Here is a 14,855-nt window from a genome sequence, read left to right as displayed (position 1 = left end):
TATTGCCATACTGGTTCCGAAAATCTAAATATTAATAATATCAATGCGCCAGACCCCCTCAAAATCGCCATCGAATGTGAAATGAAACTTTGTTACGTACAATGACAACGCAGAGAAACAAACAATAACCAGGTGCTGAGCCAAGAATAATTCTTGGCTAACAATTCTTTAATCGCAGAGCAGTGATACAATGCGCTATCGACTTTGCAAACCGTGAATCGTGTAGTTGCGATGGCCGACATGTGTCTTTTACTGATGTAGTAGCAGTTATGTATTTCCAATACCTACCTTTTCAATTGCGCACGTGCTCGCTGGTACGTAGGCTATACCCTGCGTGTTTGGAGTAATAATGGGATAAGAAACAAGTCGCCAACTGAATCAGCTAACATTTCGGGTTCATATATTTGGAAATCTGACTTTAATGGGGTCAGTGTCTCACCAACCTTGAACATCACCGCACATCACTGCTTCACTTCAACCGTCAACCAGACTATAGATGATAAGTCTATTGGCCTACATATAAAATTATCCAGCACACAAAACCACGACGAGAGCGTGTGATACAAACTGTGGATGGCAAAAGTACATAATTTATTTCTTCTAAAAATAAATTCGGTCAGCGTAAATTGAGAATATTGCGACGAAACAAATAAGCTAAATGTCTGAATCACCATTCTCGTCAGGGACGTCGGGTCCATACCACGGAGTCCAATAATAAAACCTGCAAGCCGTTTAGAATACATCAATCCATGAAACAATATATATATACCGTTGAATACGAACCTACGCAGACCATGGCTCATCTCCGCAAGATAATTTGTATCATCAACTTCATAAGGCTTGACGTCAGTGTTCTTTTGAAGTAAGCGCTTGCTAATTATCAGAGACTTGAATGCCTGATATGAACAGAAAACAAAATAATCCTTGACATCATAACAAGATTGGTGCAGGTATATTTATCAGTTCTCGAGTGCGAGAGAGGGATTTTTTTAGTCAACTGAATAAACAAAACAAGCAAATTTGCGGTACAAGCAATGATTGATCGGCATTGATAGGTACCGATGTTGTATGTTATGATCATGAGGATCTTCATCATCATCATCATCATCATTGCTTTATTAGCAATTTTATCAGTTCAATACACCACAAAGATGCGATACAATGAAAAGACAGGAAGATGTCGAAGCGACTAGGAGCAGTCTATGGAATCAGACACCCACCTTGGCCTAGGCGATGTAAAGAGGAGGCATGCACACTGAATGAAAGTAAAGAAGATAGTATAGAAAAAGAAAGCGACAAGAAATAGGGCAGCATGTCTTGGGAAGTGAGATCGATAGGTCAGTCGTGGTCCGGTAATCTTGAGGATGGACTGCATTTATTTAGTAGTAATTGCTTGTATTTCGACTTGAATGTGGGCATGCTCGTCGACTGTCGGGTGGCCGGCGGGATACTGTTCCACACATCAGGTCCGGCATATTTGATAGAGCGATGATCTTTTCAGTCGATCATATGATATTTGGACGACGTGGACGCGCGTGTGTTGTACTTGTGCGCTTTTGATTCCGAGGTAAAGAAGTCATTGAAATATTCGGGGCAACCACCGCAGTGGAACTGATACATAAACTTGGCGATTTCTAGTTTCCGCATATCTTCTATGTTTAGGACGCCGAATCTCTTCAGCAGCGACTTGTTGGATGGGCAGCCAGGCTCCTTTGGGGCCCTAGCTATGATTCGGAGTACTTTATGCTGTAGTTTTTGCAGTGGCCTGACTGCAGTTTTACTGGCAGCCCCCCAACAGAGGATTCCATAATGTAACTTCGATTGGATTAAGGATTTAAAGAGTATCAGAAGAACCCATGCTGGCATGAAGCGCCTAAGGATATAGAACAGGCCGGACTTCAGTGATAATTTAGTTTCTAGGGACTGAATATGACTCTTCCAGGACATGTTCGAGTCCAGTAAAACCCCGAGATATTTGGCATTATCTGTGTTGGAAACGGGCTGACCAGCGATATTAACGGTTAGGTTATTTTTTGAATTTACTGTCAGCAATTGGGATTTCGAGGCGTTTACGCAAAGGTTGTTCTTCTTCATGTCATCCGGAACCAAAAGTACTTGGTTGTTCAAACACGGCAAGTTCATAAAGCTATATATGATCTTCAGATAATTTGATTATAATATTGCATTTCTTGAGCTGAAAGATTTATCTTGAGATTGATTTGTAGATGCCGCGCTAACAGTACTACATAACCTTCAAATATAATTGCTTCATTGGTATTAAACATTTCTAGTTCCTACTGTAGTAAATTCAATCCGCAACAAACCTTATTTCTAGTGTTAAGAGGAATCGGTGCAAGAGTGAAAAATATATTCGAGTAAAATAAATTGAAAGTAAGAATGAACGAATCCAGAGACTTCCAGTATTTTATCAACTAATTCATGCTTACATCGCACGCCAGTTTTTCCAAATTGTTGCCCCAAATGTAGATGTTTGAAAGTGACGAATTCGAAAGCATGGCGTGTGCAATCAGCACCAATCCTTTTCCGTTGATAGAATTATAGCTGATAACTAACCTGCAGCGGCGAATAAAAGAGTGATAGAGAGAGAATACATTGGCGACAACGCTACTCACGCTTTCAGTGTGCTGTTGTACACCGCTAGAGCCTCGCTGATGTGCTGAGCACCGTCGTCTTCGATTCGGTTGTGGCCCAAATCTAAAATTTCTAGTGGTGTATTTTTTCGAAGCAAACCGGAAAGGGTCTTAGCTCCGTCCCTGGTGATTTTGTTGCTGGAAATGAAATATATCGAAATTAAATAAGTGCTATTTAGATTTGTTCGGCGTGAAGTTACTTCATCTCAGTAGCCCACTGCATAAAATCAATATTTTTTCGATTTCTAATTACATGCTTTTCTTGACCCCAATCTTACTATATATAATCATATTCAACTTATAATCAACTTCAGAGGTAGCTAGAGCCAGTAATGAAGTACTTCTACTTTTAGGAAACACTCAAGTCGATTTTTCTACTTCCACTTCTACTTAACAATTTTTGAAGCACCGCTAGTTACTTTATACATTTTGAATTTTTTAGTAATAGTTGCAGAAAGCAATTGTCGCATAGGTTTGCATTGTGCATTTTCGGAAAAAACCTCCTTCACCAAAAGTATGCGATACCGATTTATGCATTTTAAAAACTACTTCCTGGTGAAATTTTTAGACCTTCTTCTTCTATAGTAAGAAAGTCAAAAATTTATACCATAATGACAATGCCGACTACTAATGTTGAGAGTGCAGGCGAAAATAAATCTGATCTCCCTCACTCTCTCTAGGTTACTGTAAAGAATAACAACAGAATCGATACTTAACAGTATCTTAGACCGCTACTGTTACAGCTCTACGTGAAAACGGGAGCCCAATTCAAACAAAGTATTATCATGATCTTACCAACTTAAATTCAAATATACGAGACTGTAATTATCCGTTAAACCATCGCAAAGTCGTTCTACACCAAAATCTCCAATGCCGCATTTCCCAAGATGAAGCTCACTCAAATTGTGATTTATCTGTAAAATGTAAAACACAATGAAGAGGCGAGCGCTACCGGGTTGTTGCAAAGAACTCCATCAATGGCCGAGATTTTCGATATCCATAATTTTCAAGATTAATGTTCATCAGATGATTACACAAGGCAGCTTGTGATGTTGAATTTAGCTTCAATGGCACCATGTCGACTGTCCAGTGCCCACCACGCATGTAAACAGATTCACGATTGAAAATCCCTAGTTAGGGGCCAATCATTTTAATTCAACTGTATTCATTTTGTCCATTGACTAGTAAATCATGTTTTATATCATTAGAGCCCTACCACACAGGGCAGGACTCGTGATTTCAAGACACAATTAAGTGGATTCTGAAATGGATACCATTTCCTCAATTTTTCTAGCTTTAGATATAACTCTACAGATCACACAATTGAACTGACCATTAAACTTTCGACAACAAAAACTATTTGTGCCACTCAAGTCCCAGTATGCATAATGCCTATATTTACGTCCTTCTGTTGTCAAAGTTTGAAAAGTAAATCATCCATGAGGCAATTGTGTTTCACAAGTGAACCCTAGATTTATGCTTACCATAAATTCTTTATTGCCTAAACGCAAAAGAATCTGGCATCTTATGATAAATCAAAGTAATCTAATTTACCAATATGAGGTGTCACTGCGATAGCCATGCAGCAAGTAAATTGCACATTACAGCGTTTGCAACAAAAATTCGTCAGGATTTCTTAACGCAAATTTGTGAACAGCCTCCGGATGCTATTTCAGCCAAACCAACACAATCTTTACTCTCTAGATATCTTGCATGAATATGGCCAGATAACAGCGTCGTTAGACAGGTGTAACCAGAATGGGCCAAAACCGACCGACCGACAAGATAGCGTAGTGGTGAAGCGTCCGGTTTCTTGATCGGTAGGTCTTGGGTTCGATACACGGCCGGGTCAAACCAAAGACCTGATTAGTAACACTGATATCCATGGCTTCCCTGCTTGGCGCACATGCAATACTGGGATAGCACGGAGGGGTGGTGCAAGACTTAGAAAGCCGTAAAAGACTATATCTGCACCTTCTTTGTTCAGCGGCACATGCACATCATACACTCAAGATATGCATAAGCACAGATCGTGTGTATGTATGTCATGAGTCGGTGAATATGCCGCAAAAACATTAGGGACAAAAATAAATTACGTCCTTCCTTCCAAATATGACCACAATCAATTCTGAATTGTTATTGTCACACTTATATTTTAAGGTTCTCAAATAACGATCACACAACCTCAATAAGAGATTCCATTCACTACGGAGAATAACGTGTCTGGGAATATATCTTTAGCGATGTGGAATTACTTGCAACTATTTCATAACTTCATAACCAATCGAAAAGATGTTAAGGAACATATTTGACATTATGAATACATTTTCTGTCATAATACAACCACTGTTAAACTAGTTTCAAATCGCATGCACTGATATAAAATGGTGGTGAACTGCAACTATTAAAGCTATCATTGTAGACATTACCTTGAGCATTTTAGACAGATGAACAGTTGTTTCTTCTTGCTCGGAAAACAGTACTGGCCTGCTCATATTTATGGACTGTAAGTGTTTATTTTGTCCAAGAACTGTTGACAATGCTATGATGCTTTCTGTTCCCTGGCAAATATAATAACTTTTCAAACAGTTTATAGTTTGACTATATCAAAACTAGAGCAAGTCTCCGAGAGGACACATTTAAGACATATAAGCAGGCCTGTTGCTTGAGTTTAGGTAATACAAATGGAGAATGGCAGATAAAATGATCGTTGTAAATATATGTCAAACAATATATACAAATCTGCAAAAGAACACTCCTTTGATTTCGTTGGACATGACACAATGTCATAAAATGGGAATGATCACCAAAATTACGATATTAATCTTAATGTTTTCCATTACCTACCATTTTGCTGCTGAATTACTGAACTTAATGATTCAAAATTAGTACAAGCTCGTACAATTTACTAACCAAATCAGTGTCTCCAAGATCCAGTTGACGCAACTTGGAATTTATCTGCAAAGCTTGTGCGAAATACATCCCACCCTTGTTTCCAATTTTATTTCCGTTCATTTTTAATGATCTGCATGGAAGAAGGTCATACAAACAAATGCGATCAACAGAAGAAGGGAACACTTGGCCCCTTACTTGGACCGGATGATGCTATATAAACTACACAAATGTGATCAACTGATCATACATACTATATTGTTGAAACCTGCACGGATGAATTTGAAAATCACGGTTAAATTACCTGTCATTTATTAAAGTTTTTCAGATATGAATATGCGCTCAAAAACATCACCTGAGGGTAGTATTATCTTGGAGAGCAGTAGCAATTTTCTGGGCACCTACTGCTGTGATCTCATTGCACATCAAGTTCAGTGATTTGATGCAAGGACTCTCCTGATGAGAAAAAAACATAAGTCGTTCATATTTGATGGTGATTATTAGTTAATACTGTAGTTTCTATTAGTGAAACATTAGAGAATACCCAAATAAATTTTACAGCAGACATCCATGCGGAGGACATTGAAGATAAAATTTTATATCATATCATGTTCAATAGCATATTTTTATGCAGAATTACGGTACTCTATCTTGAGATGATCTAGCAATTTCAATTGACTTTGATCAAGTCCGACATTAGCCCACAGCAACACATGAACGTACGTCAATAAATTACCATCATCGGGAATCCAGGGCTTCTGAACATTACAGTAAGCTGATGTTAAAATATTTAGGGCTTAAAACAGTACAGTATCATACATTTATGACGATTACTCACATGAAATATCCTAACTTATCATAAAATATCAGGCTGTTCATGGTCACAATCTGTCACATGTTTTAATACTTGAAACACGGTTTATTTACACTGAAGTATCTATATAAACAAACTATATATTGCTACCTCGATGAATTTCGCAATAGAAGCAGCTCCCACGTCTGTGAAGTTGTTATATCGCAGATCTAAAGATGCCAAAACCGTACTCTTGCTGAGGATACTGCAAAGTATTTCAATATCTTGGTCCTCTAATCTTTGTCGAGTCATCAGCTTGTTGTTTCCCCCAAGATCAACGCATAGCTCATCTGTTTGGCTCCTACAATATTTATACAGCCATGACATATAATTTCGGAACGTCAATAATATGACATTTCATTACAGCAAAAAGTCTTTCGCAGATTTGTTGAGAGCTTTTAAAATATATTCATGTGGTTGAACATTCCTTTGCTGACACAAAGCAATGTATCTTTCCTTCGTTTCGTTGGCAGCAGATGTCATATTTACGATAAACTGTCAACGGTCGCATAAAAACTGCAGTAGCGTTAACTTGAAGAACGATGGACCGATCTACATGTTTACAGCAGCCAGGATATCAGAAACGCGACTATGGTTACCATGGTGACAACATCGCCTTCGTTGTAGCGTCGATTTCATGCTTCAACGCTCATCATTGAATAAGCATAAGGAAAACAAGAAAGAAAAATTTTGAATTGATTTTAGACTAAATCTCATCATTGAATATTATATTAGAACCACAATATGACACATCGACCTCGCCTACCGGACCAGCACATGCCACATTCACTGTCGTCGCTTCCTATTATGTTTCACTTCTAGCAGAGCAATTTAATGCATAGCTACTAGATTACTATTCTCTACCTTACTACTCCAAGTCGTTTCGGCACCGTCCTATTCTTATCATAATATCGTAATCTTGTAGTGTTGATGTTATAAATTAAAATCAATCCAATTCCTTAATTGTTTTCTTTCTGATTCTATGCTACTACCAGCTATGTGTTCGTTTTGATTGAAAATAGTTCCGTTTTGACTGTGAATGGGATATTGATCTCCTTGAAAATTCATCGAACACTGATACCGACGTTGATGACTGCATGAATGTTAAATATGATGTTATTGTTAATATTATACATTAAAATTAATCCAATTCCATATTTGCTTTCTGATTCTAGGCTACAAGCACCACTGTGTCCGTTTTGATTGAAAATAGTTATGTTTTGGTTATGAAGACAATATTGATTTGCTTGGAGGTTCATTGGACACTGTTACTGATGTTGAGGACTAAATGCTATTTATGTTTTATACTTAAAAATTAATTCAATTCTGTATTTGCATTCTGGTCGTAGGCTACCAACAGCATTGTTTTGGTTTCGAAACATTAAGCCCATTTACATGGTCAAGTCGTCTTGAAGCCAAGTCGTCTTGGAGCGACGTCATGAGACGGCTTGCCAAAGTGATCGAGTTTACATGGTCATGTTTATCGCAGCTCGAGTGATACACAACACTGTGGGATTCAGCTCGGGAATATGCTACGGCAGTTGAGATATCCAGAAATACCTTCAACACAATTCTAGAATGACCAAATACGCCGTGTATATATTCTTTCTGATTGTGAGTTGTGCAAGTTATATTGTTGGCTGTACTCGCTTCATAAGTTGTGACGCTGAACAAATAAGACCACGTGCAAATTATAAAAGCAGTATCATGAACTGATAGAGCTTTCATATTCACCCATTTGAAATACGTGCCGGTTTCGTGAAATATGAACATGAAATGTTGGTATGTTGCTGTAGTCTGGATTCGTTTTCAAGTACCGGTACTGTTCAAGTCGTCTCCAAGCGACTCTGCGGAACGGATTGAGCTCAAGACGGATTGAAGCCCTCTGCCTTTTTCTCTTTTTCAAAAACGAGAGAGTCGGATTGACGAGTCAGCTTCGAAGCTGACCCAAACGGCCATGTAAATGGGCTTAGTGTTTTTGACTCTGAAGACGATATTAACCTGCTTGGAGATCCAGTGGGCTCTGATACTGGTGTTGAGGACTTGATGTTATTTATGGTGTTTATTTATTCCTTATCCTAATCTGTTTTCTGATTGTAGTCAACCAGCACGGCTGTGTTCGAGTTTGATATTTTTGTAATTCTAAAGTAAACGGCAATTGGATGGAATGTGCTATATCTTAGGTATAGGCAATGATATATATACATTGGTATAGGGTATCCTTCCCGGTAGTATGGTGCTTCAGTAGCCCGAAATTTCGATACTAGTTATTAGTCAAGTACTAAAAAGCTTGCATCGACACCAATGATATATATCATTGATCGACACTAACAAATCGGTAAGTCGTGGGTTCGATCCCCGGTCGGGTCATACCAAACACCCGAAAACTGGTATCCGCAACTATCCTGCTAGGCGCTCAGCATACGCAGATAGCAAGGAGGAGAAAAAATACGGAGGTGCTGACTAGATGACCGTACGATCATAGCAATTTACAACGTTGGAAATTGCTATGGTACGATCGTATTGCATCTCCGTCGTCAAAAGCATCTGGGTGGTGCAGGCAAAAATTAACACCCCCTTCTCTCCCGTTAACATTTTAAAATCTGAAACTTCAGGGGTTCAGTTCATGGTAAGTGATCTGTTTTCGCTAATCAGTAAATACGATCTGGTCAAAGAATCTGCTATTAGCTGCAACGCTACTCTCGTCTTGGCCGTGAATTGAAAAATATGGCAAAAAGTTTTTAGAAAAGTTGATCTTCTGATGCCAATATCTCGCGTTAACACCATTATATTTCGTCAGTTCGTATATATTCTGTTAGGCAAAAGAGAGCGTTTCCTAAAAATATCGGAACTGACGCTGTACCTATGAGTTGAAATTACGTCTGTATGCCAAATGTTTGATGCTCCCTACAAAGGCTATGCTCATGCTCACAGCCAAACCCCCTTAAGCAGTAACGGCTGACGCTCAAATTTATAATCAGTGGAATGGAATGCATACTTTCAATTTTAACCGTCAATCCTTCTAAGACTACATGTCCTATGAGCACCCACTTCGGCCGTCGGCTCCCAGACTAATCCGAAAACCATGGAAAACTGATATGCCGTGTCCGTTTATTGGCAACGAGATCTCCCATAATGCAACTTCAATTCATGCCCGGAAAGCCGGATGTTCATAGCGCAAGCCATAGTATAGATTACTAACCTAGGTTAGTAATCTATAGCCATAGCCCCAGCCCTCTTTCAAAGCATAGACTAGGCCCAGAGCGCTGGCAATCTTCTTGGCGTGCTAGTGACAACGTCCCTGTTCATGTTCTGGAGGAAGACCTTCACCATCACCCTCCCATGTGTCTGATACTTTCTTTCAAAATTTTAGGTTGGTTATTGATAAGAAAATTATTATTGAAATAACGTACGGTAGTTGTTAGTAGTCTGTGATGGTTAGTGAGAAGTCTGTAGTTACTACCGGTATCACTTCATCAATTTTGCCTCGTAGCGTTAATGTGGGATGATACAAGATGAACCATGGCAACTATAAATTTACATTCCTTTATATTCAAGCCGCTTTCGCTTGACATCCCTTGTGCCCATATCGTATTGAAGTGAATTAGTGGCTTGAGCACTAATCTGGCTCCTACCCTAAATCGATGGCTCATTGCTGCACCAGTGAGATGTGCAGTGTTGCCTGTATGCTGTATGTGTGAATGCTGAGGATCTTGATCGCACAGGAGGTGAGCACTGAGCAGATTGGTGAATATAAGTTTGTCAACTAATGCACAGCCTGATTACGGGTCGTAAGAAGTTATCCAAACCTGTTAATGTTATAAATTGACCTTGCTACTAGCCAGACTGGAATTAGTGGTTGTTTTCGGCAATAAGTTGCGCGTCACAGAAGGGTTTCTTTCATAGAATAATTGAGGAATTGAATGGAAAGTTGCGCGTGACGTTTGCCACCAATTCCACTCTGGGCTACTAGTCAAACAAGTGCCAATGGATGCCATCTTTATGCCCAGGGCACATGATTGTGCTGCGTATAGGCTTGCATGTGCTAACTTAAAAAAGTATTTCTGAAAAAATGTTATTTTCTCTCACCCACAGCAAATGATAATTTGAATACCGAGACGACTAAAGTCACGATAAAAAGCACTACAAAACCCTCATCAAATTTGCCAGTAAAAATTCACGATCAAACATGATCTAAAGATCCATACAAGGGGAGGTTTTTTTATGTTGCTGCATAGTATCAGCATTAGTACGGTATATTATTTCAAAAACGGTTTCATCGTACGTAGTTATGTACGTAGTAGATATAGCTCACATAATTGACATAGCTGCAACACAGTAGACTTGCACAAATTAGATGTCCCCTTTTTCCCACCCGTTCCTGTAAATAGTAAATACCATAGAAAAAGTTTGAATACCATCGTTGAGTTGCAATATGGCTGCTCGCACCCGATAGGGTTGGTGTCATAGGCTTCATATGAGCTAAGGCAAGATTGCATATAAGCAAGGGAGGTGCCTGTGGGCTAGAGACCACACATGGATGTTGCGTCTTGGCAAATCAGGCCGCCAACATAGCCAAATATTTGAACCTGTCTCGTATCACCATTCGTATAGTACATGACTAGGCTACACCTCAAAAAAATTTGTGGCCTAGTAAATTGTTGTGTGAGAATACGGCTAGGCGGAATTGGCCCGATGCCATATCTCTTCGGTTGCATAGGTATGTGTAGTCTATATAGAACTTTAAATTGAATGTGTTATCCTTATGACCTTCGAAATGGCTAGCTAGGCTCATTTTCATTTTGTTTCAATTCTAAAGGGCTTCTAGTCGGATATTGTTACTTCGCCTAAACATGTCAGATGAAAACGATGACAGATTTGTGGTTCGTGTCCGCGGCTTGCCTTGGTCTGCAAGTGAGGCGGAAGTTTTGAATTTTTTTAATGATGTAAATATTGTCAACGGGGAAGAAGGTATTCACAAAACATTCACAAGGGAAGGACGTCCTAGTGGGGAGGCATACATAGAGGTTCATTCTGACTTGGATCTTCAAAATGCCGTTGCAAAGGACCACGAGTCTATGGGTCGCCGATATATAGAGGTTTTTAAATCTACCGCAAAAGAAATGGAATATGTCCTGGGAAGGAATGGGTCTGAAACTGTAGAGCATGATAGCGATGGAGTGATAAAGTGTCGGGGTTTGCCTTACCAGTGCACAAAGGAAGAGTTAGCTCAGTTTTTCTCTGGGCTTGAAATTAGACCCAATGGTATACACATGTCTGTAACCAATGGCCGTTGCAGTGGGGAAGCATTCGTTCAATTTGCTAATCACTCTGTTGCAGAGCAAGCGCTAAAACAACACAAACAAAAAATCGGTCACCGCTACATTGAAATATTTAAAACAACACGGGCTGAGCTCAGGGATTGGTTGGAGGGTTTCCCTAAAACGGGCCGAAGTAATGTACGTAGGGGTCCTTATGATAGACCCATGGGACGTGGTATGAGAGGTAGTCGTGGATTCAATGGTGGAAGACCGGGCGGGAGGTCGATGGGAGGAAGGTCCATGGGAGGATTTAATTCATATCGCGGTGGTGGGGAGTCTTTCAACGAATATGATGATTATCAATATGGAATGGGAGGCGGTCGTGGCAGCGGTGGCTTCGGACCATGGGGTCGGGGATCAAAACGGGAATTTGGCAATAGATCTTTGTATGGGGATGATTACGGTAATGGTGGCGGGGACAGGTATACAATACACATGCGGGGGCTTCCTTTTCGAGCGACTTCAGAAGATATCTGCAGTTTTTTTTCCCCAGTGGTGCCCGTTCGTGTCGATTTAGAGTATGGAAAAGATGGAAGGTTAAGTGGGGAGGCAAATGTCGATTTTGCATCTTATCAAGATGCGCAGGCAGCGATGGCTAAAGACAAGGCGATGATGCAACATCGTTACATTGAATTATTCCTACGCTGCGATGGGGAAGACGGATCTAGTGTGGGTGGATTTGGTATGGGTCAGGCTGCTGGGCGCAGGGGCTTTGCATTTGACAACTATGATGACTACGGGCTCGAGGGTGGGAATTTCAAACAGTTTTGATCCCAAATCAATCTGTAGGGGGTGTAGGGCGTATGTTGCTGCCACCCTACTACCATTAATGTTGGATATGAAAGCGTTTGAAAATAAAGAGTTGGGCGAACTTGAGATATACTGGGGATTTATTTATGTTTGCTATTTTACTTAGCTTCATATCTCATTCTCATGTAATTTTGTGCTCAAGCGCATGCGATAGAGGCCTTGGGATACTTGCAGGAATGTTGGCCCAGTTGTAGCATTGTCTTTACCGAGTACAGAACTGCTATGTCTTGAACCTTATGTATGAAAGTCTTTTGAATTATGTGTTGTGAAGTTTTATAGTTGGATTGTTGAGCATTTTGCATTAGATCATTCTAATGTCGCTTGACCACATAGAAAGTATACAGTGGCATAGTTGATGTGTTGTTGGCATATCTGTATGGACTGAGCCTTGCAATTATTATCAGCATTCGGAATGAATTGAAAGAGGGTTCATCCCACTCGTGACTCTATGCCCTGCCCACTTTTCAAATGATACTACCGGCGATATTCTGCAGTCTTAAATTAAATACATATATAGAAATATGAATTTAGTATCAGGTACTTGACCTGTGCTTGTCATTAGATTTCCCGAGGTCCGATGCTGTCATCTCAAAGATCACTTCTTTACTAACGCTCACATTAAAGGTAATATTAGGTTTTATTACATCCAACTGCCTTCTTACCGTTTATAACATTGAAACCAGTTCATAGAGGTTGGCAATGTGAAAATCCAAGTTGAATAAACAAAATCTTTAACAGCATGAAGTACTTTAGAAAAAATTCACAATAGGGTAATACTGAGATCAGGTTGTATAAGCTACTCCGGCCGAGACAACGTGAATGCATAGCGGACAATGATATCGTTTCAGGTGTAGGCCAAATATTCTTCAATTGTTGAGATATCTAGAACTAGATATTCCTGAACTTGGGATGTGGTGGGAATCACTTTACAACTGTGCTGTTTTTGAAAAGTCGAACGGGGTTACCACTTGTGAATCTATAGTAGAGACGTTGAATTTGTCAACTTGAAAAACTCCGGTGAATTGCAATTTGTGTCAACGGTACGATGTGAAATACAGAGGTGGTCAGTAACGAAGTACTCAAATAGTCTCCTCGACAAGTAAATCTAAATTTGTTCTACTTCGCCATATTTTGCGCCTGTTCACTATGTACAGTTTGTCAAGTAGACGTTTTTTTGCAATAAGAGACTTTCTGCCAATAAATTCAGGGGCTGCTCGATGTGGTCGTCTCGTTCGTGAACGTGACCGTCCTTGCGTTCTGATCTAGAATTAACCTAACTTCTCATTTTCGAAGATGCACAGTGCACACGATATATTCATGGAGATTGAAGCGTCAAGAATGACATGTTAATCGTAGTTCACTCTAGGCCAGTGCTGATTGCAGTTGTTCAGCAGATCATTGGAAGTTTTGTTCAAAATCTGTTGCAATTCTCCCGGACAGCTCATTTTTATATATGTGAACGGACAAATTTTGCATACAGGCCAGGATTTCGTAGCGGAAAACATTGACCCATATCTTTTCACACAGGTGTCGACGCCCCATCCGCGTGTCAGTTCAGAGGACTTCAGTTTTAAAAGCGAGCAAATTCAATTTTGAGCTGTTTTTATAACCACTACTTCTACTTTAGTAGCTTTCTCGACTACTTTGCCCCCCTCCTTAATACAACGAACTGTGAAAACAAAGCTATCTAAGAAGTAGTGCGTACAAATGAGTGGAAAAAAACGATCATAAATATCCTCCCGTGGACTCTGAAATCTTGGAGACTGGCGTAAACGGAGGGCCGAGTCCTGGTTCAAACGTACGTCCCATGAGATATAGAGCAGTGGCTCTTTAGTTTTTGTTACCTCGGCGCAGCTTGTCTGAAAATAATATGGCGCCCTCCCCATATCATAGCGGGCTCCTTAATATTACAGTGAGCAATGCGGAGTTGTATCGAATACTGCATTAACGTACTAAAAATATGAAGGAGAGTTGCGTATAAATATATTAGTGCTACAAACCGAAGAAAGAAATTTTACAAAGACATTCACGTCTTTCGGGTAGAAAGGCGCACTCCGAGAAGTGCGATCCCCGAAAGATCGAGATATGCCGAAAACTTCCGATATTGCTGTGTCAAGGCGTCGAACAGTCCCGTCATCATCATCATTGGTTCATTAGCAATTTTATCAGTTCAATACACCACAAAAATGCGATGCAATGAAAAGATAGGAAGATGTCGAAGCGACTAGGAGTTTTCTATGGAATCGGACACCCACCTTGGCCTAGGCGATGGAAAGAGGAGGCATCCACAATGCATACTGAATGAAAGTAAAGAAGATAGTATAGAAA

General features: G+C 39.9%; 2 protein-coding genes across 2 annotated transcripts; one reads left to right on the top strand and one right to left on the bottom strand.

Moving 5' to 3' along the window:
• Nucleotides 1-568: 568 nt before the first annotated feature.
• On the bottom strand, nucleotides 569-6,980 carry LOC145455730 (leucine-rich repeat-containing protein 34-like). The gene is made up of 10 exons (XM_080333710.1): nucleotides 6,761-6,980; nucleotides 6,508-6,697; nucleotides 5,899-5,999; nucleotides 5,565-5,676; nucleotides 5,081-5,212; nucleotides 3,447-3,565; nucleotides 2,634-2,789; nucleotides 2,448-2,574; nucleotides 784-896; nucleotides 569-721 (listed from the first exon to the last, which is right to left on the bottom strand). Exons 1-10 carry the CDS (start codon nucleotides 6,877-6,879, stop codon nucleotides 655-657), a joined length of 1,236 nt encoding a protein of 411 aa, XP_080189836.1. The 5' UTR covers nucleotides 6,880-6,980; the 3' UTR covers nucleotides 569-654.
• A 2,641-nt stretch (nucleotides 6,981-9,621) lies between these two features.
• LOC145455632 (heterogeneous nuclear ribonucleoprotein H2-like) lies at nucleotides 9,622-13,267 on the top strand. The gene has a single exon (XM_080333612.1). The coding sequence runs from the start codon at nucleotides 11,250-11,252 to the stop codon at nucleotides 12,486-12,488; it is 1,239 nt and encodes a 412-aa protein (XP_080189738.1). The 5' UTR covers nucleotides 9,622-11,249; the 3' UTR covers nucleotides 12,489-13,267.
• Nucleotides 13,268-14,855: the final 1,588 nt, after the last annotated feature.

Source organism: Botryllus schlosseri, chromosome 14 (genome assembly GCF_051294905.1).
Source record: "Botryllus schlosseri isolate E-star chromosome 14, Bs_hap1, whole genome shotgun sequence".
Classification (NCBI taxonomy): domain Eukaryota; kingdom Metazoa; phylum Chordata; class Ascidiacea; order Stolidobranchia; family Styelidae; genus Botryllus; species Botryllus schlosseri.
Note: the sequence above shows the minus strand (reverse complement) of the source record. Positions and strands in the feature narration are given on the sequence as shown.

Bases quoted from the DNA above. Each gene is read 5' to 3' on its own strand.
- LOC145455730 (XM_080333710.1), bottom strand. From the start codon at position 6,879: ATGACATCTGCTGCCAACGAAACGAAGGAAAGATACATTGCTTTGTGT. The intron at 5,677-5,898 runs GTGATGTTTTTG...TCTTCCATGCAG, and splicing joins CAAGATAATACTACCCTCAG to ATCATTAAAAATGAACGGAA. The intron at 722-783 runs GTTCGTATTCAA...AACGGCTTGCAG, and splicing joins ATGAGCCATGGTCTGCGTAG to GTTTTATTATTGGACTCCGT.
- LOC145455632 (XM_080333612.1), top strand. From the start codon at position 11,250: ATGTCAGATGAAAACGATGACAGATTTGTGGTTCGTGTCCGCGGCTTG.